Raw genomic sequence first — 18247 nt, forward strand, 5'->3', positions numbered from 1 at the left:
ATTCTGGGAGTTGCAGGCCCTACTACTATTTATGTTGAGTTTAGCAAGATAAATAATAGAGCTTTTTTTTTCCTAAAGTATTTTTTACTTCAGGAGTCTCTAAAACTATTGCTACGAAGTCAGAATAATAGTTCTGGTAGTACGGTCACACCTCGCTATGGAGTCCTTCTGTTAAGTAGCTGTTTTGTTTGTTGGCTAAGTAAATTCTCATTAATAATTCCCATCAATTACAGATGTTCTTTTAATTAGAAGTTCTGTAGTGTTCTGAATTTTGTCTGTTGCTGGTAGAAAGTCCCTTAAAGCAGTGTCCTACATAGTCAGCTTTTGAGATTCCTGACTTGATGGTGTTTTTTCTTAATCCTTCTCCATTTTTCCAAATTTAAATTTGGCTTCAGATACTCTTTTCTTTGTACTTACAGTTTCTTTTAATATATTTTTTTTATATCTTAATCAGCAATGTTTCTTTTTCTGAAGGAATGTTTATAGTTTCTTGCTTTTTGTTCTACAATTTTTATTTCAAAACTACTGAACATAGAAAGTAGGACATTATTGAATACACTTACAATATTCTTTATGTGCATAGAGAGTACCTAGCAGTATGATTAGAAAAGCTTTATGAGAGAGAGTTTAGATTAGTTGAACAATAATAAGCAAGTTATTAAGCTCATCCTCCAGTGACTACTGATAATAATATATTTGAACAGTGTTGACTGTTTTTTAGTGCTGTCTTTGACATCACAGTTTGAGTTACACCTTTCTCATTCTGAGCCAAGGAAAGCCCACCAAGGATATTTTGGCATAAATACAGCTTCTTCTTGATCCTTTATTGCCCTTTCATCATGTGGTCCAGAAGGGATTCACGGTGACAAAAATAATCTGCCAGAATATTTAGGGAGGGTGAATGGAAAAGGGGTATTTAGCTGTGATGAATTGTGTAATATTTATAAACAAAGTTTGGAAATCATATTGTTTGCACTTAACAAGTAGTCTCTTTGATCGCCTGGAAAGCTTAAATACTTGTTTAAAGTAAACTGATTTTATGTCTTCTGACATATTGTGAAAAATGTGGAGTTTACTAGCAAGATCTATTCTAAATCGGTTTCTTTTAAGGGGCAGGTGAGGATTTATATTATTAAATAACTGCTTTATTAGCCATAAGTATTGAAGTTGGCTTAGTAGGATCATTCTCAGTTTGTTGAGTTAAATTTCAGGTTTAAGATGACTCCAATTTTTCTTAAAACCCCATACAGATTTTCTAAAACATGTACAATCATGTTTTGAAAAAAATATTTATGTAGGCAACTAGAGTATTTATTTTGGCATTTATTGGGAGAATAAATTTTAAGTTAATATCATTTAGGGTTTCTTAAAACGTGGAGGGATTAATTTGTCTCTGGGAGTATTTTATGATAGCTTAGTAATTATAAACCTCACATACAATACATGATTAGTTAGTAACATTAACTTAAAATATACAAATATGGCATTCATTTATTTTGGTAACAATTTAGATGATCAGACAACTTTTTTATAATATACATGCTATTTTCCAGAAAAAACAAGAGGAAAGATTGAGTGTGGTAAAAAAATAAGCGAATAATATTACTTCAACAAAACCTAGCATAAATTTGAAACCTGGGTTTACTGGAGTAGCACAGAACCAAATATTTGTTTTGCAAACAAAATATTTGTGACACTGTATTACTCTTCTTTTTAAGTATTAATTACAGCATTCTTCAATTACAGTGCATTGGATATGCTATTAAAATACATATTTCACATTATTTAATGCATTTTAAAAATACAGTGGTTGAGTGATAGCAATATTTTATTTTTACAGATCACTGACCAGAGTGCCTGTAGACAAGAAAATGCGGAGTGAAATAGAAGAAAACCAGAAGGTTTGTTTTTATTTCTTCAAGTGGACATTTGAGTTACTATCATATTACTGCTTTTGGGGGTTTTTATTAGTGTAGCAACTTTCATATGGTTTCTATCAGAGAAAAAGAGCTAATTGTTCTAAATATCTCTTACTAAATAAGTAACATTGAAATACTCAATTCAAATTTTTCATTTTCTGCTGTTCTTGGTACCTTTTCCCTTCCCTCTTTTGATTTTACAGAATTAGGCAAAGACAAACAATTTTACGGAGTGTTATGTTCAGTCATAAATTGTGTGCTGTGAAAGTAAAATGGGTATCGGTTAATCTTTCTAGAGCTTTGGTGCTGAATCTAGGCCTGCTGCTTATATTATGGTCAGCACATGCTAACTTTGAGCTTTCCACGCTCAGAATCATGCATGCAACTATTCTGCAAGGTATTTTGAACATCGTCTATGGTAGATGGTGGTTTTATTTTCATCCTTGATGCACTGCATCTTTTGTGCCTTGTATTACACGAGAAGTCATTGTTCATGTGCTTTTGACTAATCTGACATGTATCCTGAGATGCCACTTTGCGTTTGTCAAGTTCGTGACATCTGTTGTACTTTCTGTCTCAGTTCAGAGTTTGGAATTTTTCTTTCAAGTTGAGTGTTAAAATTAAATGTTAGCCACCACGCTTTTAGGACCGGTCACATGAAATGACATCCATGGCACTGTCCTGAGGCTTGATCTTCAGAACATATATTTTCATATGGTATTAAGATTGACCACCCACGGTAGTGAAAGGGATTTCTTTCTTTCTTATGGCATTATGTATCATTTTGCTTTGTATCCATTCAGGCCTTTTCCTTTTGCCTTGTCAAGACTAATATCTCCAGGGGAGCGCTTTCCAGTTTCTTCCACCTTCCCAAACAGTGAAAGAGAACAATGTCCCTCTTGTACTGATGCAGCCTTATCATAAAGAGCTTGCCATCTCCATCATAGCAAAAATTTCACATAAATGTGTTAGAGCTCTCCACCATGCAAAACTAATGTAAGGCTTTCCAGTCTTGAGTATTTCCTGCCCAAATAGTGACGGACTCGAGTGTTACATCCTTGTAAACAGTTATATAAACAATTGTATAGGGCTGCTTTTGTCCATAGGTGATTGCCTGTGGGACAGGTGTATTGCGAATAGAATTCACATATCCCAGCAGTTCACCTTCCTGAGCCCTTCAGCTTTCTTGTGTGCAGGGTGCATTGTTTGATTCTTGGGTTTTCACAGAGATCTTAAAGTGGGCTCAACATTATGCAGACCTCTTGTTTCTTGCACTACTGAGAAGTACCATAGTTTTTGCTCAAGGGAGCAAATCACTCTCTGCACCCTGCTTCATTGCTTTCTGTATACAGCTGAGATACACATTTTTGTATATCTCTCTGTTGTTAGGGTTATAGTCAGGATAAAGCAAAACAAAGCCCTGATAATCAGTTTCCCCAGAGGACAAGTGTTGGTATCAGGACTTTCCTTGTTTCTTGATAAAGTCTTTACAATGTCTTTCTCCAGTTGCAGCTCCGTTAACACAAAAATCAAAACCAACTGCTTCATCAAAAACTAATCCTCTACCCCAAAATGCAAACAACAACAAAAATTAAAGGTATATCAGGAATTAAAATGGCTATTATTACTAAATATAAGGATTAGGAAAAGTAAGATTTGGTTTGAAATGAAGATACCTGCATTTAGGCACATCTGTATGGGTATCTAAACGCTTGTTATAACAATGAAGATGTAGTCAACGGACGTCAAAAACGATTTAGTTCACTCAATGGTTGTTTTGGGGGGCATGACAGTATTGCCTAAACCTGGATTTCTGATGTCATTTGAGATACCATGGGCTATCCAAGATATCCATTCCCTGCTGATTGACCTGTACTTTCCAGACCAAAAAGCCTTATCCTGAGACCTTGCAATGTCTCAAATGACATTGTATATCAGCTGGATCAATCATCTGAGTCCATAGACTACAGTAAATACATTAACTACAAGAGGATCTTAGGCACATATCAGACTAGGTTTAGGTTTCCTACTATATCCTACCTGAGGCTACAGGCCTTTAGACAGCTAAAAGCTAAAATCTGTTGAATAAAAGTAGGGAAACTTCCTGAACACTGCTGCTAGAGCACAATAAATTGGCATGTGCGTTCTTGAACTACAGTACATCCATCTAGCAGCAGGAGAGATATGATCTCATGCTGTGTGTAACTGGATGATTCCCTCTCAAGATAATGAAAGTTGAATAGGAAATGCGATGAGAGGAAATAAAGGTATTAAAAGTTGAAAGACATGTGATGATTTAGGTGTAATGAATTATACCTAACTAAGAAATAGACAAAGAACTGCTATGGATAAAAGGAAAAATAAAATCTCATTAAACACAACTCACAACTTCCAGTGCAATAATTTGCTGAGAGTTTAGCAAGGAAATACCATATGGGTATTATCAGTGTTAAATTCTAGTCTTGGATGCCTAAATACTCCTTTCATCAAAGTTGTTAAGGCAAATGGATGCTCTTCTGAACAATCAAATGCCTAGAATCAAAATTGTGTAACGAGTCTCAGCTCTGATTCAGCTCAGTTTGTTTTCTGTTGCAGTACTGAAGGATTTGAAAAACTTTTAGACTCCCATTTCAATACCCAGTAGCTGATAATTTTTTCATTGTTCCTGCATTCATTTTAGTTAGTATTAGGATTTTTATGACCTAGGTCAGCCAGTTGCAGTCTTTCTCAGTATCTGTGCTTACATGAGTATCTGGGCATACAAGAATGACTCATAAGCTTTCAGTAGTGGTAAGAGATCTCTTATCCTAAATGCTGATTTCAGTGCTTCAAGGAGAGGGCCTGTTCTAGCTGATCTCACGAGATCTGCACAAGAGCCCTGAAGGATGCTGGTAAGATTTCTTGAGACTAATCCTTTTTATATTTGTTGTTTGCTCCTTGAGTCCAGTGGCATTAAGGGTGATTTTTCTGCAGTCACAGTACTTCGTGGTACAACACTGGTATTAAAACTGTAATCCAAGTTGGATTTGGTAACTACAGAAAAATTTCATGTATACCTAGAACTTTGGGTGCTTCTCTGCCTGGTGTAGAGGACTATCATCACTGTGTGGCTGGCTGTTTTCTTTTGTCTATTCTGCCTATTTTGCTTGTGTCTCAGGATCAAACTCTGTGTAGGTAAAATGATCAAAAATTTCACCTGCTGCAAAGGCACTTGGCATTGTCAGGCATCTATGAATTTTAGCTGCTTAGAAGGGTTGTGTAGAGTGAGACCTTGGGAGGGCATGTAATTCTGCGTGAAGCTGTGTTAGGAAAAATGTAAATGTCAGACACCAGCTGCTACTTCTAGGTTTTGTTTTAATGGTTGCTTGAGGTTAAACAAAGATAAATGTGAAGTCCTGCACTCGGGCCAGAGTAATCCAAAGCAGCAGTTAGTTATAAAGAAGATAGAAGTCCTTCCTCTTTTGTACCAAGTTTTGGGACATACCAAAAAAAACATTTCTGTAATTTAGATAAGATTGGGAATAAAGTGAGTTTTATAAATTAGAAAAGTAATTAAATTATCTCTTTTTCCTTATCCGACCATAGGAAACTTACTGCCACGTGTTTATGCTCCTCGTTTTTGAAAGGCCCACTGACATGCATTTTTTAGGTGCCTACAAAAATTTTTGTGAAGGATAGTAACTAACAATTTAAAAAAGCTTTCTGGTTATTTCTTAGCATTAGTGGAATGCAGTCCCCCCCAGATCCACCATATTCTTCACATTATATCTGTTTGAGTATATGTATTTAGATACTTTATAACAAACATAAGTAATTATTACTCTTTTGTAAATATACATACAAAATAGCAATGAAAGCACTACAAAGTACAGGTTACGCCATTAGAATAAATTAAATTTACCAATTTCAAAAGCTGTTTTTCAAGATCAAGGACAGGTTTTGGACTTTCATAAATATTCTTTCTGTCTTAGGCTCAGGCTTATCACAGCTGCATTTTTACTTCATGGAGAGCCCTGCCTTTTATATGTTGATATAAGGTGCCATTACGTATTTCCATTCTGCTTTGGGTTGTGAAAATGTTTATATATACTAAGGAATATGGTACCGTTTCAAGGAATGATGAGTATATGCATGGGATTGGATTACAAGGAGCTTCAAGTGCACTGTTGTCTCATTTATGTGGAGTTGCACTTACAATGCCACAAACCAGTTAGCTTTGAGTTTACTTATATTTAACTGTGTGAAAGTAACTGCGCTGCTTCAAAGGAATAATATCACTTTCAATGTTGTCCTGTTTCTTCTCTCATTTGTTCAGTGACAGGCTCGTAAGTGGAGTAATATATGCAGCCTGAGTGCTTGCTCTGTGTCCTTTTGTTCAAAGTGTGCTTTTTGTTCACACTTATTTTGTTCAGCAAGTGGGAGCTAAATGGGGAAAAAAAAATGTCTTTCTCAGCTTGCTTTTTTTCTGCCTATTTTTGGTGCTTTCCATTCCTTTGTTGGGAACTAAGACAGGTCTGGAAATCTGACTGCTCCTCATGGGGTGAGTTGGAATACACTGCTGCTGCTCCTGTTACTTATCTTGCTACAGCCACTGTAGATTGAACAGTGTGGTGCCTCACAGCGTTCTGAAATAAAATGATAAGGCATACCTTACTCCCTAAACACTTCCTTCTTCATGTATTCGTTTATTATGGATTTTTTTCTTCTTTGCAAAACAAGGATATGCTATGCTATCCCTTTCTGATCTATGTTTTTTGCAAGGTCCCTTTGTTAGACGAGGTTGTATGTTTCTAGTCTGTCTTTCCTAATTCCCCGTAACAATTGTGAGTACACTTTTTTTTTTTTTTTTTTTTTGAATTGTGAAAGATGTTAAGCTATTGAGAAAGCTAGTTTTGGGTGGATGTCGGAAGGACACATATAAGGTGTCCCTTTGTTGAATGGATATGTAGGAGTAATTTTTCAAAAGGTTACAAGCCACGTTTCTCTGTGTGTGTATTTTCACTTTGTGTTGGCAGCCACTGAGAAATGTGTCTTTTTCTCTACCTTGTACAGGTAGGGACACTGTAGGTTGTTCGGAGGGAATAATCAGCTGTTTTCATTTGCATTTGTACATCGAAAGTGTGTTAAATAGCACTCATACAAGTATGTTGTCAATATTTTTACCAACAATGCTCAGCTTAAAGAAGAAATTATGTGGAAGAGATTTGATGTGTCTGTGTTGCAGAATTACTTGAAGTTTTTATATATATGTATATATGTGTTTATATATGTGTATTAGTGTTGACATATACCTAAATAAGTTAGCAGTACTTTTTACTTTTTAGCATTTTCATGAAGTACTTGGAATCCAACCTGGAGAAGCACGTTTGTTTCTAAATGGCCTTCATATTGACCTGGATTTTCATGATCCTTTTAGGTAAGAGGGTACATTTTCTTTGAAGATTACAGAATTACTAATAATACTGGGGAAGTTGTGCTCCTGGTGATAGATAATCTCATCTGTTGAATTTTGGGGGCCAGGAAGTGCTCCAGTAGAGGGAATACTGGTTTACAGTGGGTTTGCTTTGAACATTAACATTGTATAAGTAGTTGAAAACAGCATTTTCTCTTGGAATATGTTTCTAATTTGCTTACAGTTTTACGACTCACCATGTAAAATTAATTTGGAAGTGGAAGGAATCCAACATGTTTATATAAAAAGGTTGGAAAAGCACTTCATAAAAAATAAGTTAAGTGCTTTCACATCCTTATTTCTTTAAACTTACAAAATATTTGCAGGCATTAAATTTAGATACACATCTTAGGTTATTTTTGGCATGCTTGTGAGTCTGTGTCTGGCCACCTTTTATAATAAGTTCTGTTAATGCAGAACTAATATGCTTTTTGATATAAGAAATATTTTTCCAGTTTGTGTAATTGTAGTATAATTATTTTCGGTGTGATTTGCCTCTTCTATGCAAGCACTCATAAACTGTAAACATTTTCCCTTGCATTCTTCTGTATGTTGTCAACAGCAGGACAGACATGACTACTTCAGAATTTTCTTTGGTGGCCTGCAAACTGTTAGTAAATCAACTGATGCTAAGGCTGAGGTTATTTTCATGTTCCTATGATTTGTCAGAGTCTACAATTTTTTATTTTCTATTTTTTAACTCAAAACGTCATCTTTTCTCCTCCGTGGAGATTCCTCTACTTTCTTGGGTTTAGCATGTATACTTGCAATTTGTACTTAATTTTTTTTCTCAGCCAGAGTTTTGAGATGGAGTCACTTGCATCTTTTTGGATAATGATGCAAATATTAATAGCGCTTTTTAATGATAGTGCTATGTTTAATTTCAATATATTTTAGAAGAAAGCTTTCAGAATAGAGAAAACTCAAAATGAAACAAGATAGAAATAAAGGCATTTGTAAAATCTTGCCTGCTGTATTCTGCTGGTGAGTACTTCAGGTTTGTTTCCATTCTCGTATTGAGTTTTCAGATTGCAACAAATGTTCCGGAGTCCTGTTGGGTCTTCTGGGAAATAGTCGTGTTTTAGAGGTGTGGCTATGTGTTTCCTCCGTGCTGTTTTCAGGGTTCTGCCATGATGCAGACTTAGAGCTCATCTGTGTCTCCATCATTTGCTGCCTGCTTCTCCACACACTTGCTAAGCTTCCTCTTAGGGTACCCCGCGCTTGGGTTTCTGCCTCAGCCAGGACAATGCAGCAAGCAAACTTCCACTCTGCTGTCCTGCCACGTCTTACTAAAGGTGGATGAAATTCCTTCATATAAAATAAATGTGTATGAACAAAAGAGTTGCATAATGTTATAATTCTCTTTTGAAATAAGTTGGAAACAGAGTGTTATTAATTGATTTTGTTTTAAACTTTTGACTGCAGGAGAATATAAAAATTATTTTTAATACTAGAAATAATTATCACATTAATAGTCTTTGAATATTTTTTCTTTTTATGTCATGACAAGAATTCTGTGTAGACATTATGCATTTTGTCTTCCTCAAAAAGCATCTTAGAGACTCTTAAACTGGAAGGAAAAGTGATGCATGGCCTTCATGAACTTGGAATCAAAGAGGAGATCCTGAGTAAATTTATGAGGTTGCATATACATCCTACAGATGACACTTATGCGCTAGATATTCGTCACTCTTCAATCATAGTAAGTAATTAAACAATTATTTATTTAAATATTACATATTTGATAATACTATGTACAAGACAGTCTGTCTTTTTTTGTAGTGTAATTGAAATACTAGGCATAAGACCATATATCGATATGCAGTTTAAAATATTTTGGAGGGTGCTATCTCTTCACTATATTTTAGGAGTAATTTTCTCTAGCCTATACCTTATTAAAATTTTAAGATGTAGGATGTTTAAAAGAAAAGAGGAATGTATCTAAGAGTAGTTGCACACTCATAGCTATAGAATTTGGCTTTACAGCAGTTAATCTAGCTACATAATATCTTCATATTATGCAAAACTGCTAAATGTACTTTATGAGTATAAGTGAATTGTGGACAACTTAAATATTTTGTTTCTAATTGTCCAATGACTCTGCTCTTTTCCCTTCTTCAAAGTTTATGCAGTTTTCATTACAAAGGTTATATGCCAGTGGAAAAGGCACTAAAATAGTAATTTTCTTCACCTGAAAGAACCATATTTCACTCTTCTGTTTGCCAAGGCTTGCACAGAACACAGTAGAAGAACAAATTGGCCATATATTAATTAGTTATTTTGATATATCTAAAGTGCTGCTGCTGCGGGTTATAGATAAATACTGTATTTCTCTTACAAGATGGTTATGCTGTGTTACACATCTATCTGTGTGATATGTTATGACCTTTGTATTGTGAAAGTAGTTTCTACACTTGAAAAAATGGTTTCATTCACATCCTGATAGAGAGTACAAATGGTCTTTTTTCCTTTTCCATCCGTTATTAGTTTTATTATGTACTGCAAATAAAAACCCTGAACGGTTTGATTGAAAAGAAAAAAAAATTAATTTTAGAAGCTATTTTCTGTTACTATTTCAAAAAGAAGATAAACCATTTTACTCTTTCCAGGCTTTCCATGTGTTTTAAAATACCCTTATTTATACATACATATTGTACTCAATGTTTACTGTGTGTTTTTTAAATGGCTGGCTTTTTTGTTTTAGTGGGTTAATAATATAGAACAAGATCACAGCTACAGCACATGGCCTGCAAGCTATCAGGAACTGCTAAGACCCGCATTTCCTGGAGTTATACAGCAGATTAGACGCAATTTATTTAATTTGGTAAGTTTGGATAACTTAATTTTTTTGCATAGTGTATGTATTAATATGTGGACAGAAAATTTATTGAAAAATACACATGCTGTATTCATTGTTAAGATAGGTTAGAATTTCATGGGTTTAATGTGGGTCTGCTAACAGTAGTGAAAATCTTTGTCTAGTGAGTCATATATGATTATTAGTCCACTTTCCAGAGGTGGACTTGGGCACAGTTTTGTCAGGAGCTCTTCTGTTCCTTTCCGTGCCACATATAGATAATTCACTACTATAAATGAATTCTCTTCATAGTACACTACTGAGAGAAAGTAGTGATAACTGTCCTTCTTTTAGAGATGGTGACCAGAGGTACAAAAATATTTAAGTTATAAAGCACACTAATTATGAATGTCTTGTAGCCTAATTTTTCCTCTGTACATAGATTTCTGTATCACTTAGTAAGTTAAGGAAACAGCTATTGCTGATTTAAATTGAAATTTAAATTATAAAAGGTAATTGTGTGAATCATAGAATCATAGAATGGTTTGGGTTGGAAGGGACCTTTAAAGGTCATCTGGTCTAAACCCCCTGCAATGAGCAGGGACATCTTCAACTAGGTCAGGTTCCTCAGAGCTCTGTCCAACCTGACCCTGCATGTTTCCAGGGATGGGGCATCCACAACTTCTGTGGGCAGCCTGTTCCCCTGTGACACCTGTGGTGACTCACTACCCTCACTTCTTCATATCCAATGTAAATCTATCACCTTTTAGTTTAAAACTGTTACCTCTTGTTCTGTCACTACAGTGTCACTACTACTACTCCATCTTTCTTATCAGCCCCCTTTTAAGTATGGAAAGGCTGCATAAGGTGTCCCTGGAGCCTTCTCTTCTCCAGGCTGAACAACCCCAACTCTCTCAGCCTGTCCTCACAGCAGAGGTGTTCCAGCCCTCTGATCATTTTTGTGCCCCTCCTCTGGACCCGCTCCAACAGGTCCATGTCTCTCCCATAGTGAGGACCCCAGAGCTGGACGCAGTACTGCAGGTGGGGTCTCACCAGAGCGGAGCAGAGGGTCAGAATCACCTCCCTCGACCTGCTGGCCACGCTGCTTTTTCTGCAGCCCAGGATGCGGTTGGCTTTCTGGGCTGCGAGCACACACTGCCGGCTCACGTCCAGCTTTTCATCCCCCAGTACCCCCAACTCCTTCTCTGCAGGGCTGCTCTCAATCTCCTCATCCCCAATCCTGTATAGATACTGGGGGCTGCTCGAACCCAGGTGCAGGACCTTGCACTTGGCCTTGTTGAACCTCATGAGATTCACGTAGGCCCACTTCTCAAACTTGTCCAGGTCCCTCTGGATGGCATCCTGTCCCTCAGATGTGTCAACCGCACCACTCAGCTTGGTGTCATCTGCAAACTTGCTGAGGGTGCACTTGATCCCACTGTCTGTCGTTGATGAAGATATTAATACTGGTCCCAATACGGACCCCTGAGGGACACCACTTGTCACTGATCTCCATCTAGACATTGAGCCATTGACCACTACTATCTGCATGTGACCATCCCACCAATTCCTTATTCACCAAGTAGTCCACCCATCAAATCTCTCTCTCTCTCTCTCCAATTTGGAGAGAAGGATGTTTTGGGGGACCATGTCAAAGGCCTTACAGAAGTCCAGATAGATGACATCCGTAGCTCTTCCCTTGTCCGCTGATGTAGTCACTCCAAGTGACATGAAGTTCAGTATATAAAAAGACAACCAAAATACAAGCAATATGTAATAAAAAAATGTATGTTTATAATGAAGCGTAAGATGTGTGCAATATGAAGTAGATTGCATTATGTATTCAAGGTTAAATATTGGCATGGATGTATATAACAGCTATATTATAGAAATCTACAACATATCATTTAACTATAATTTGAGGGGGAGGGAGTGTTCAAAATTTTTAAAATTATTCTGCTGCATTTCAGCTACTCTAGCAAAATTATCATAAATTCTAAGGGGAGTTGCAGTGCAAAGCTGAATAAATAAGGTACCACTGTCATAATTAAATCTGCATAAGTATAATCTACCTATGCAGACAGATCCCAGTTCTAGATTCTGTGAATGCCTGAAAGATCTGATTTTACACTTCAAGCTACAATACGTGAAAGAGTGAAGCCAAAGATATGTGAGACAAGAAGGAAGAATTCTTTCCCAACACTCCATTTTTTAATTAAAGTTTTAAGTCAATATATTCTGTTTATTTATTTTAGTTTGGTTTTCACAACAGGAGAGTTAGTTGAAAGAAGTGATAGAAAAATCACCATTAGCTCCTCTTTAATTAAATATCAAGTTCATTAATAAAAACAAAGTATTGGCACAGAGTCTTTCAAAGGAGAGTAGTGATATCACTTGGTTTGAAGTTTAATAAATGGTTAAATCCTGTTTTAAGTATTTGATCCAAATTCATTAATTCTGAAGTTACTTTCATTTATACTCTTAATGTTTTCTTAAAATGAATGCTCTAGGAAATTGAAAACAGTTGGGGCACACAGCTCCTTTGGAAATTTCTGTAGTTATCTTAGATTTTATGTCTGAAAAAAATAAAAACAGACATCAAGAATAAATATTGGCTATATAATATGTTTTCTCTTCTTAGGTACTTTTTGTTGATCCTGTCCAAGAAGGCACAGGTGATTATATGAAACTGGCAGAATTATTCTATCATCATAATGTACCACTTAGGTAAGAAAAACTGAAAGTCTTGAAGAAAAGTCTTAAAAGAAGGTTGCTTTCCTTTTCTGTTCCTCATCTTCTATTCTGCTTGGCAAAGATGTGAATTCAAATGAAGTCCAAAGCAACAACATTCTAATAAGACACATTGGTTACCCACTTGTGTTAAGCTTACTCAGGTATTAAGTATTCTTAAGCAAATAGGTTGCAAGGGATAATGTACCTGAGTGTGTGGAAAATGAACTGCAAAAGTGTGATAAAAACTTATCTTGTCAAATAGTCCCACTGGATGCCCATGTGAAGTTGCATTCTAAGCAAAATATTCTGTAAGTAAAACATGACTGGAAGGCATTTTTGAATTTAGTTATTTCAGTTGAGGCTGCTTTACCTAATTTTGTTTTTATGTCAGTACTTAACGTCCAAAGCAAGATTATCCTCACCAGATTTTGAATTTCTAAAAATTAGTTGTCCGAGTCTGAACTAGTCATCATTTAAGAGAAAAAGACACTTCTGAGGAAGAATCTGGTTCATCTGAGATGCCTACTTTAAGAAAAAATGAATTGCTCTCAGAAGTGCCTGTTTATTTCTACAGCTTATAAAAGGAGAAGGGTGTCCAAACTAGATCCAAGGTTCAGCAAGATAAATTCCATGGTAAATATTTAAAATCTTCCTGTGAAATGGCTTTTTGTTTCCTCCATAAATTACAGGGTTTTAATTTTCCTTTAAAATTTTACTAGTTCTTATCATTGTTTTGTTTTTCTTTGTTTTTATCATTCAATGACAAAAATGTAATGGAGGACAGATCTTAGTTATCTGTGCATTTTGCCACTGTTGTCACTACCTGGGAGGCAATACTGCTTCAGTCCTTGAGAAGAATATGGTCTAGAATCTAATTTGCCTTTTCTGATACATAACAGCATAAGTACAGCCAAACTGGGTCAGACTAAAGGCCCGTTTAGGTCAGTCTGTCTGCAACAAGCCAGAAGGAGCTGCCTAGGTATGATAAAAAGAACAGGGTGACCAGTTACTTTTGAGTATTTTCCTGGCCTTCGTGCATTTGGAGATCAAAGAATTCCAGACCCGGATGTATTTTCTAAATATTTAGCAACCCTCAATGGGTTTCTCTTCCATAAACTTTTCTGTTTTCCCCTTGAATTCATGTAGAGTTTTGGCGCCCACAGTATCCTTTTCCAGGTGTTTTCACAGTTGAACTACATGGTGTATGAAGAACTGCTTTGTTTGTTTTGAGCCAGACTTGCAATAGCTTCATTTACTATCTCTGTAGCTCTTATAACTGGGAAAGAGACTAAGCAGTCTCCCCTACTCTCTAGATGCCAGTCATGATTTTATAAAGCTCTGCCATATTCGACTGCAGTCATTTCTTTCCCTAGGTTACTAGTTATTCCTTGCCTGGAAGCTGTTCCAAAGCTTGTTTTGTTTTCAGAGTTGTCCTTCTCTGAACTTTCTTAGTTTTAATATAACTTCTCTGAGATGAGAGCAACAGCCATGTACACAGTATTCAAGATGTGGACAAGCCGTGGGGTCTATACTGTCGTATAGTATTTTGCTTTGCTGACTGTTCCTGTGGCACCCCAATGACACAAGACTTTAGGAAAAGTTATTTACAATAATGAGAGATGTAAAAAATGGGAAAAGCAATTAATTGTAGAACATGGTGCATCTTTATGCATTAATTATTATTTATATCTTTTTAGAAAACTTGCTGTATTTCTTACTTCCCTCTGTCTTTTGATCTGATGCACACCTGTTTGTCCTGAACATCTGTCTAAACAATTTTATACTGATGTGGCAGATGTCATTTTAATAGTTTTAAAATATCTAATGTGAAGTGCCTATCCAAATGAAAAGCTGACTTCCTAAATGAACTCATTGAGTTGTCGCTTGTAAATATGAAGGTCTTCTGGAACATGGGCTCAGCAATGCAGATTGTCATGTTGTTGTAGTAGCTCTCATGTATCATGAGATCGGTAGGTCTCTCATCTTCTTGTAGTAGCTATGATGGAGCTGTGCACTTTGTGGAAATATCTGCAAGTTGCCCAGTGTTTTGTATAGCAGAAGCCAGGTTTGAGTCTCTGTGGTACTCGTTTAGAAAGACTGTAATTCCCTTGTTCTGTTTTACAATTCACCTCTTTTTGATAGTTGGCATAGTTTTCGATCTTTGAACGAACTGCTGCATGTATAACATTATCCAGTGCTGTCATATGTGTAGTCAGGAATAGGCAGCAGTTTATACAGCTGTATTTCATAGATTGCTGTGATTGTGTAGGCCAGTTAGCCCATTATTAAGAGGTTTTGTTTGCAGTTTGGCAGCTGGAGACAATCCTACCTGTAGGTTTGCTAAAAAGTAAATGTAGAGGAGAACAAAGTTGAATAGCTGCTTCGGTAGGGATTTTTCATAGAGCAGCTTTTTTGTGCGCTGTTGGGTTTGTCTTGGGAGAAGTGACAGCTAATGGTAGAGGATTTTGCTGCAGACCTAGTATGGATAGCATTAGCTGCAGATGTTCAGGATGATTCAAGGATGTGTTCTGGAAAACTACATGAAGTTGATCCCTGAACTGCTGCAACAGGAATGTATTCACATAAAATCTCCATTTCTGATTCAAAAAAATATCTGGGTTTGGCCATCTTCTTCCCATTTCTCTCTCCCATTATACAAGCAGGTTTCGTGTTGAAGTGCAGGGGGTGGAGGGGAGGGCATCTATTCTTCTAGGAAAATTTATTGTTACCAGACAGTGGAAGGCTTGGAAATCCTTAGAAGGGTTCTGATGGCTTTGCACTCACAAAATTCCAGGTGTCTGGCAGAATCTGCCTTCCTAGTCTACACCTCTTAATGCAGGCAGCTGTGTTCATGAATAGGCATATATTTCTCCTCTTGGGAATCTGTATGTTCTAGTTATGGATGTACACATGCTCTGTCACTTTACTCAACAGAAGGATCTTTCTTGTCCTTTTCCTGTACCAGCTAAGATGTGGAACTGACTGTAATGATCAGAAGTCCTTTCCAGTAGTGTAGTAGAGACCAGAAGGATCCTTATGTGTTCTCAGCAGGGAATATAACTTCAAATATCTTCAGTTTTAACTCTCCTGAGTCTTCAATCTGTGAAGGACTTTATGCTTTAGTCATTGTGCCACTATTTGCAGTCTGTTTGACCAGATTGTCTCGTTGCTCAAAGCCTTTGTTCCCTGGAGAAACAGGATCTTCACATTATTATCTTGGACTTCTGGGTTTCTGGAGCACATGCCAAACCTTTCCGTGACATCTTCATGAGTTCTGTGTGCAAATGATGATGCTCAATTTAATCAAAATGTTTTGTATAGACAAACAAGTGGCTCTTAGGTTTGAATTTCCCCTGCTATTGTAGAACACCAAATCTCTGTTACACTTTATGCTGTAAATATAGTATGGCCTGGTCAATGCAGGTTGTTTTTCACGAAGACGGTGTCAAAATACCACCTCCACTAGGAGTTTTCTGGACCTTTTTTCATCTCAAGCCTTATATTTCTAGGGCTTTTTTCATTTACTGGAAATGTTGGTAATTGTAGTAGATGTGTTAAAATTGGCGTGAATGGAAAATGAACGGCAGTGTGAGGGTGGGGGAGCCCCAGAAGGTAAAAAAGGCAAGAGAAGGGCTAGTAAGAATGGCAGGTATTGATGACAGGACATCCAGACCCCAGCATGTCTACATGGAGCTACTCAAGACACACATTTCAGGAAAAATAAAACACACAATGCCCAGACTAAAACAAAGACTTAAGCTGTTAAGAGATGATGGCAGGAATGTAAAGAATGTCATAACCTTCAGACAGGTAAGGACGGAAAGGACTGCAAGTAAATCCTAATGGCTCAGAGAAATTTTAATTACTGTCAGCTTTGAATGGTAGAAAAGGCATATCCAAAATCAGTACATAGTTGGTAACCTAAGCATAATCTAGGAGGTCTGATGAAGACTGCATAGCTGGTATCCTCAGTGTCACCATACACAGTCATGGCAACACCACCTTGGTACAGGTGTTTCATCCCTACCTGCTGGACAGATTACTTGAACACAAACCTCTTGTTCATTAGGTATTAGAATGTGTGTGAAACTAATACTCTTTTAAAATGTATGATCTCTTTTTGTTTGTTTATAGAATTGGATTTGTTTTCATTTTAAGTACAAAAGAAGAAATTGATGGAAATGAAGATGCTGGAATAGCTCTTTGGAGAACTTTTAATTACATTGCAGAGGAATCTGACACCTCTCAAGCCTTTACCTCGATAATTAATGTTAGTTCTTTCACAAGAAGTCACTTTTTTTTTTTCTTACTTATTACTTTTCTATATAGTTAGGATTTTGCTCCCTTGTGACAACATGATACATTTGCATTTACTTTACATGGAAGTAAAGTATTAAAACATGAATAGCATTAATATGCTATAGAATGATTTGCAGAAATACTTTCCTGCTCCGGAAACCAGCTTGCTCTTGTCATTTTACCTATCTACAGGCTTTCTTCAAGAATGTGAAAAGGTAGATGCATGCCTTGCAGCTTTTAGTATTTTCATGTGAAAAATGATTCAGTATTATTTGTGTTAATATGATGTGCCTGTCTTTGTGTTCTGTATCTCTTGGAGTACAGGCATTTTAATATCACTTTGGCAATCCTATAAGCTTTGAAAAACCCTTGGTTGTTCTCTAGTGTAGAAAGTGAAACAGAGTAAGATAAGTTCCTTTTTGGTCATGCTTGAGCTGTTTCTGGGTGTAGAAAACAGAAATATTCCAGGCTTGCATTTAGTGAATGAGACAGGTTTTCTGTGTGAGACAGTGCAGGTTCATGTAAAGACAGGAATTTCAGAGATGAATGGAGGGAAATAAAGTGAGCAGTCCATGTGAAGACTCTGAAGGCAAAATTGTATCAGAGAACATGGTATTTATGCATAACATTTTTTTTCTTACTTTTGTTTTCTATTATTCTGTTCAGTGCCTAGAAACTAATGTCATGGACAAACTCAGCGAGCTTAAGATGAAAGGAATTGAAGAAACTAGGAGTACCTTGGAAGAGAAATAGAAATCCACAAGTGTTAGGAGCTGACATACATGTGTGGCTATTATCCATGACCAGATCACAAAATACCAATTTATAGTGTGTTTTTTAAAATGTTGTGTCCTCTATTTACTTTGTTTCATCATATAAAAAGGAGGGGATGATAAATATAATTAGAAGATACTAAAAATAGAATCAATAAAATACAGGTTTGAGATATTCAGAGCTATAGAGGGAAACGTATTGTTCCTTGTTTGAAAAGGAATGGATTGAATAATTTTCCCTTGAAATTTCTTTTGTATGTTTGATGAAAGTAAT

The 18247-nt window shown here is 36.4% G+C and overlaps 1 protein-coding gene across 2 annotated transcripts in view; it reads left to right on the forward strand.

Moving 5' to 3' along the window:
• Nucleotides 1-18247, forward strand: part of UGGT2 (UDP-glucose glycoprotein glucosyltransferase 2) — a 91222-nt gene that overhangs the window by 26623 nt on the left and 46352 nt on the right. For both annotated transcript variants that reach the window (XM_030036294.2, XM_030036295.2), the window contains exons 10-15: nt 1841-1901; nt 7244-7335; nt 8923-9073; nt 10076-10195; nt 12810-12895; nt 17036-17171. In XM_030036294.2, the coding sequence (XP_029892154.1) occupies nt 1841-1901; nt 7244-7335; nt 8923-9073; nt 10076-10195; nt 12810-12895; nt 17036-17171 (646 nt within the window). The remainder of the gene's footprint in view (nt 1-1840; nt 1902-7243; nt 7336-8922; nt 9074-10075; nt 10196-12809; nt 12896-17035; nt 17172-18247) is intronic.

The sequence above is a fragment of the Aquila chrysaetos genome, chromosome 14, assembly GCF_900496995.4.
Source record: "Aquila chrysaetos chrysaetos chromosome 14, bAquChr1.4, whole genome shotgun sequence".
NCBI lineage: Eukaryota > Metazoa > Chordata > Aves > Accipitriformes > Accipitridae > Aquila > Aquila chrysaetos.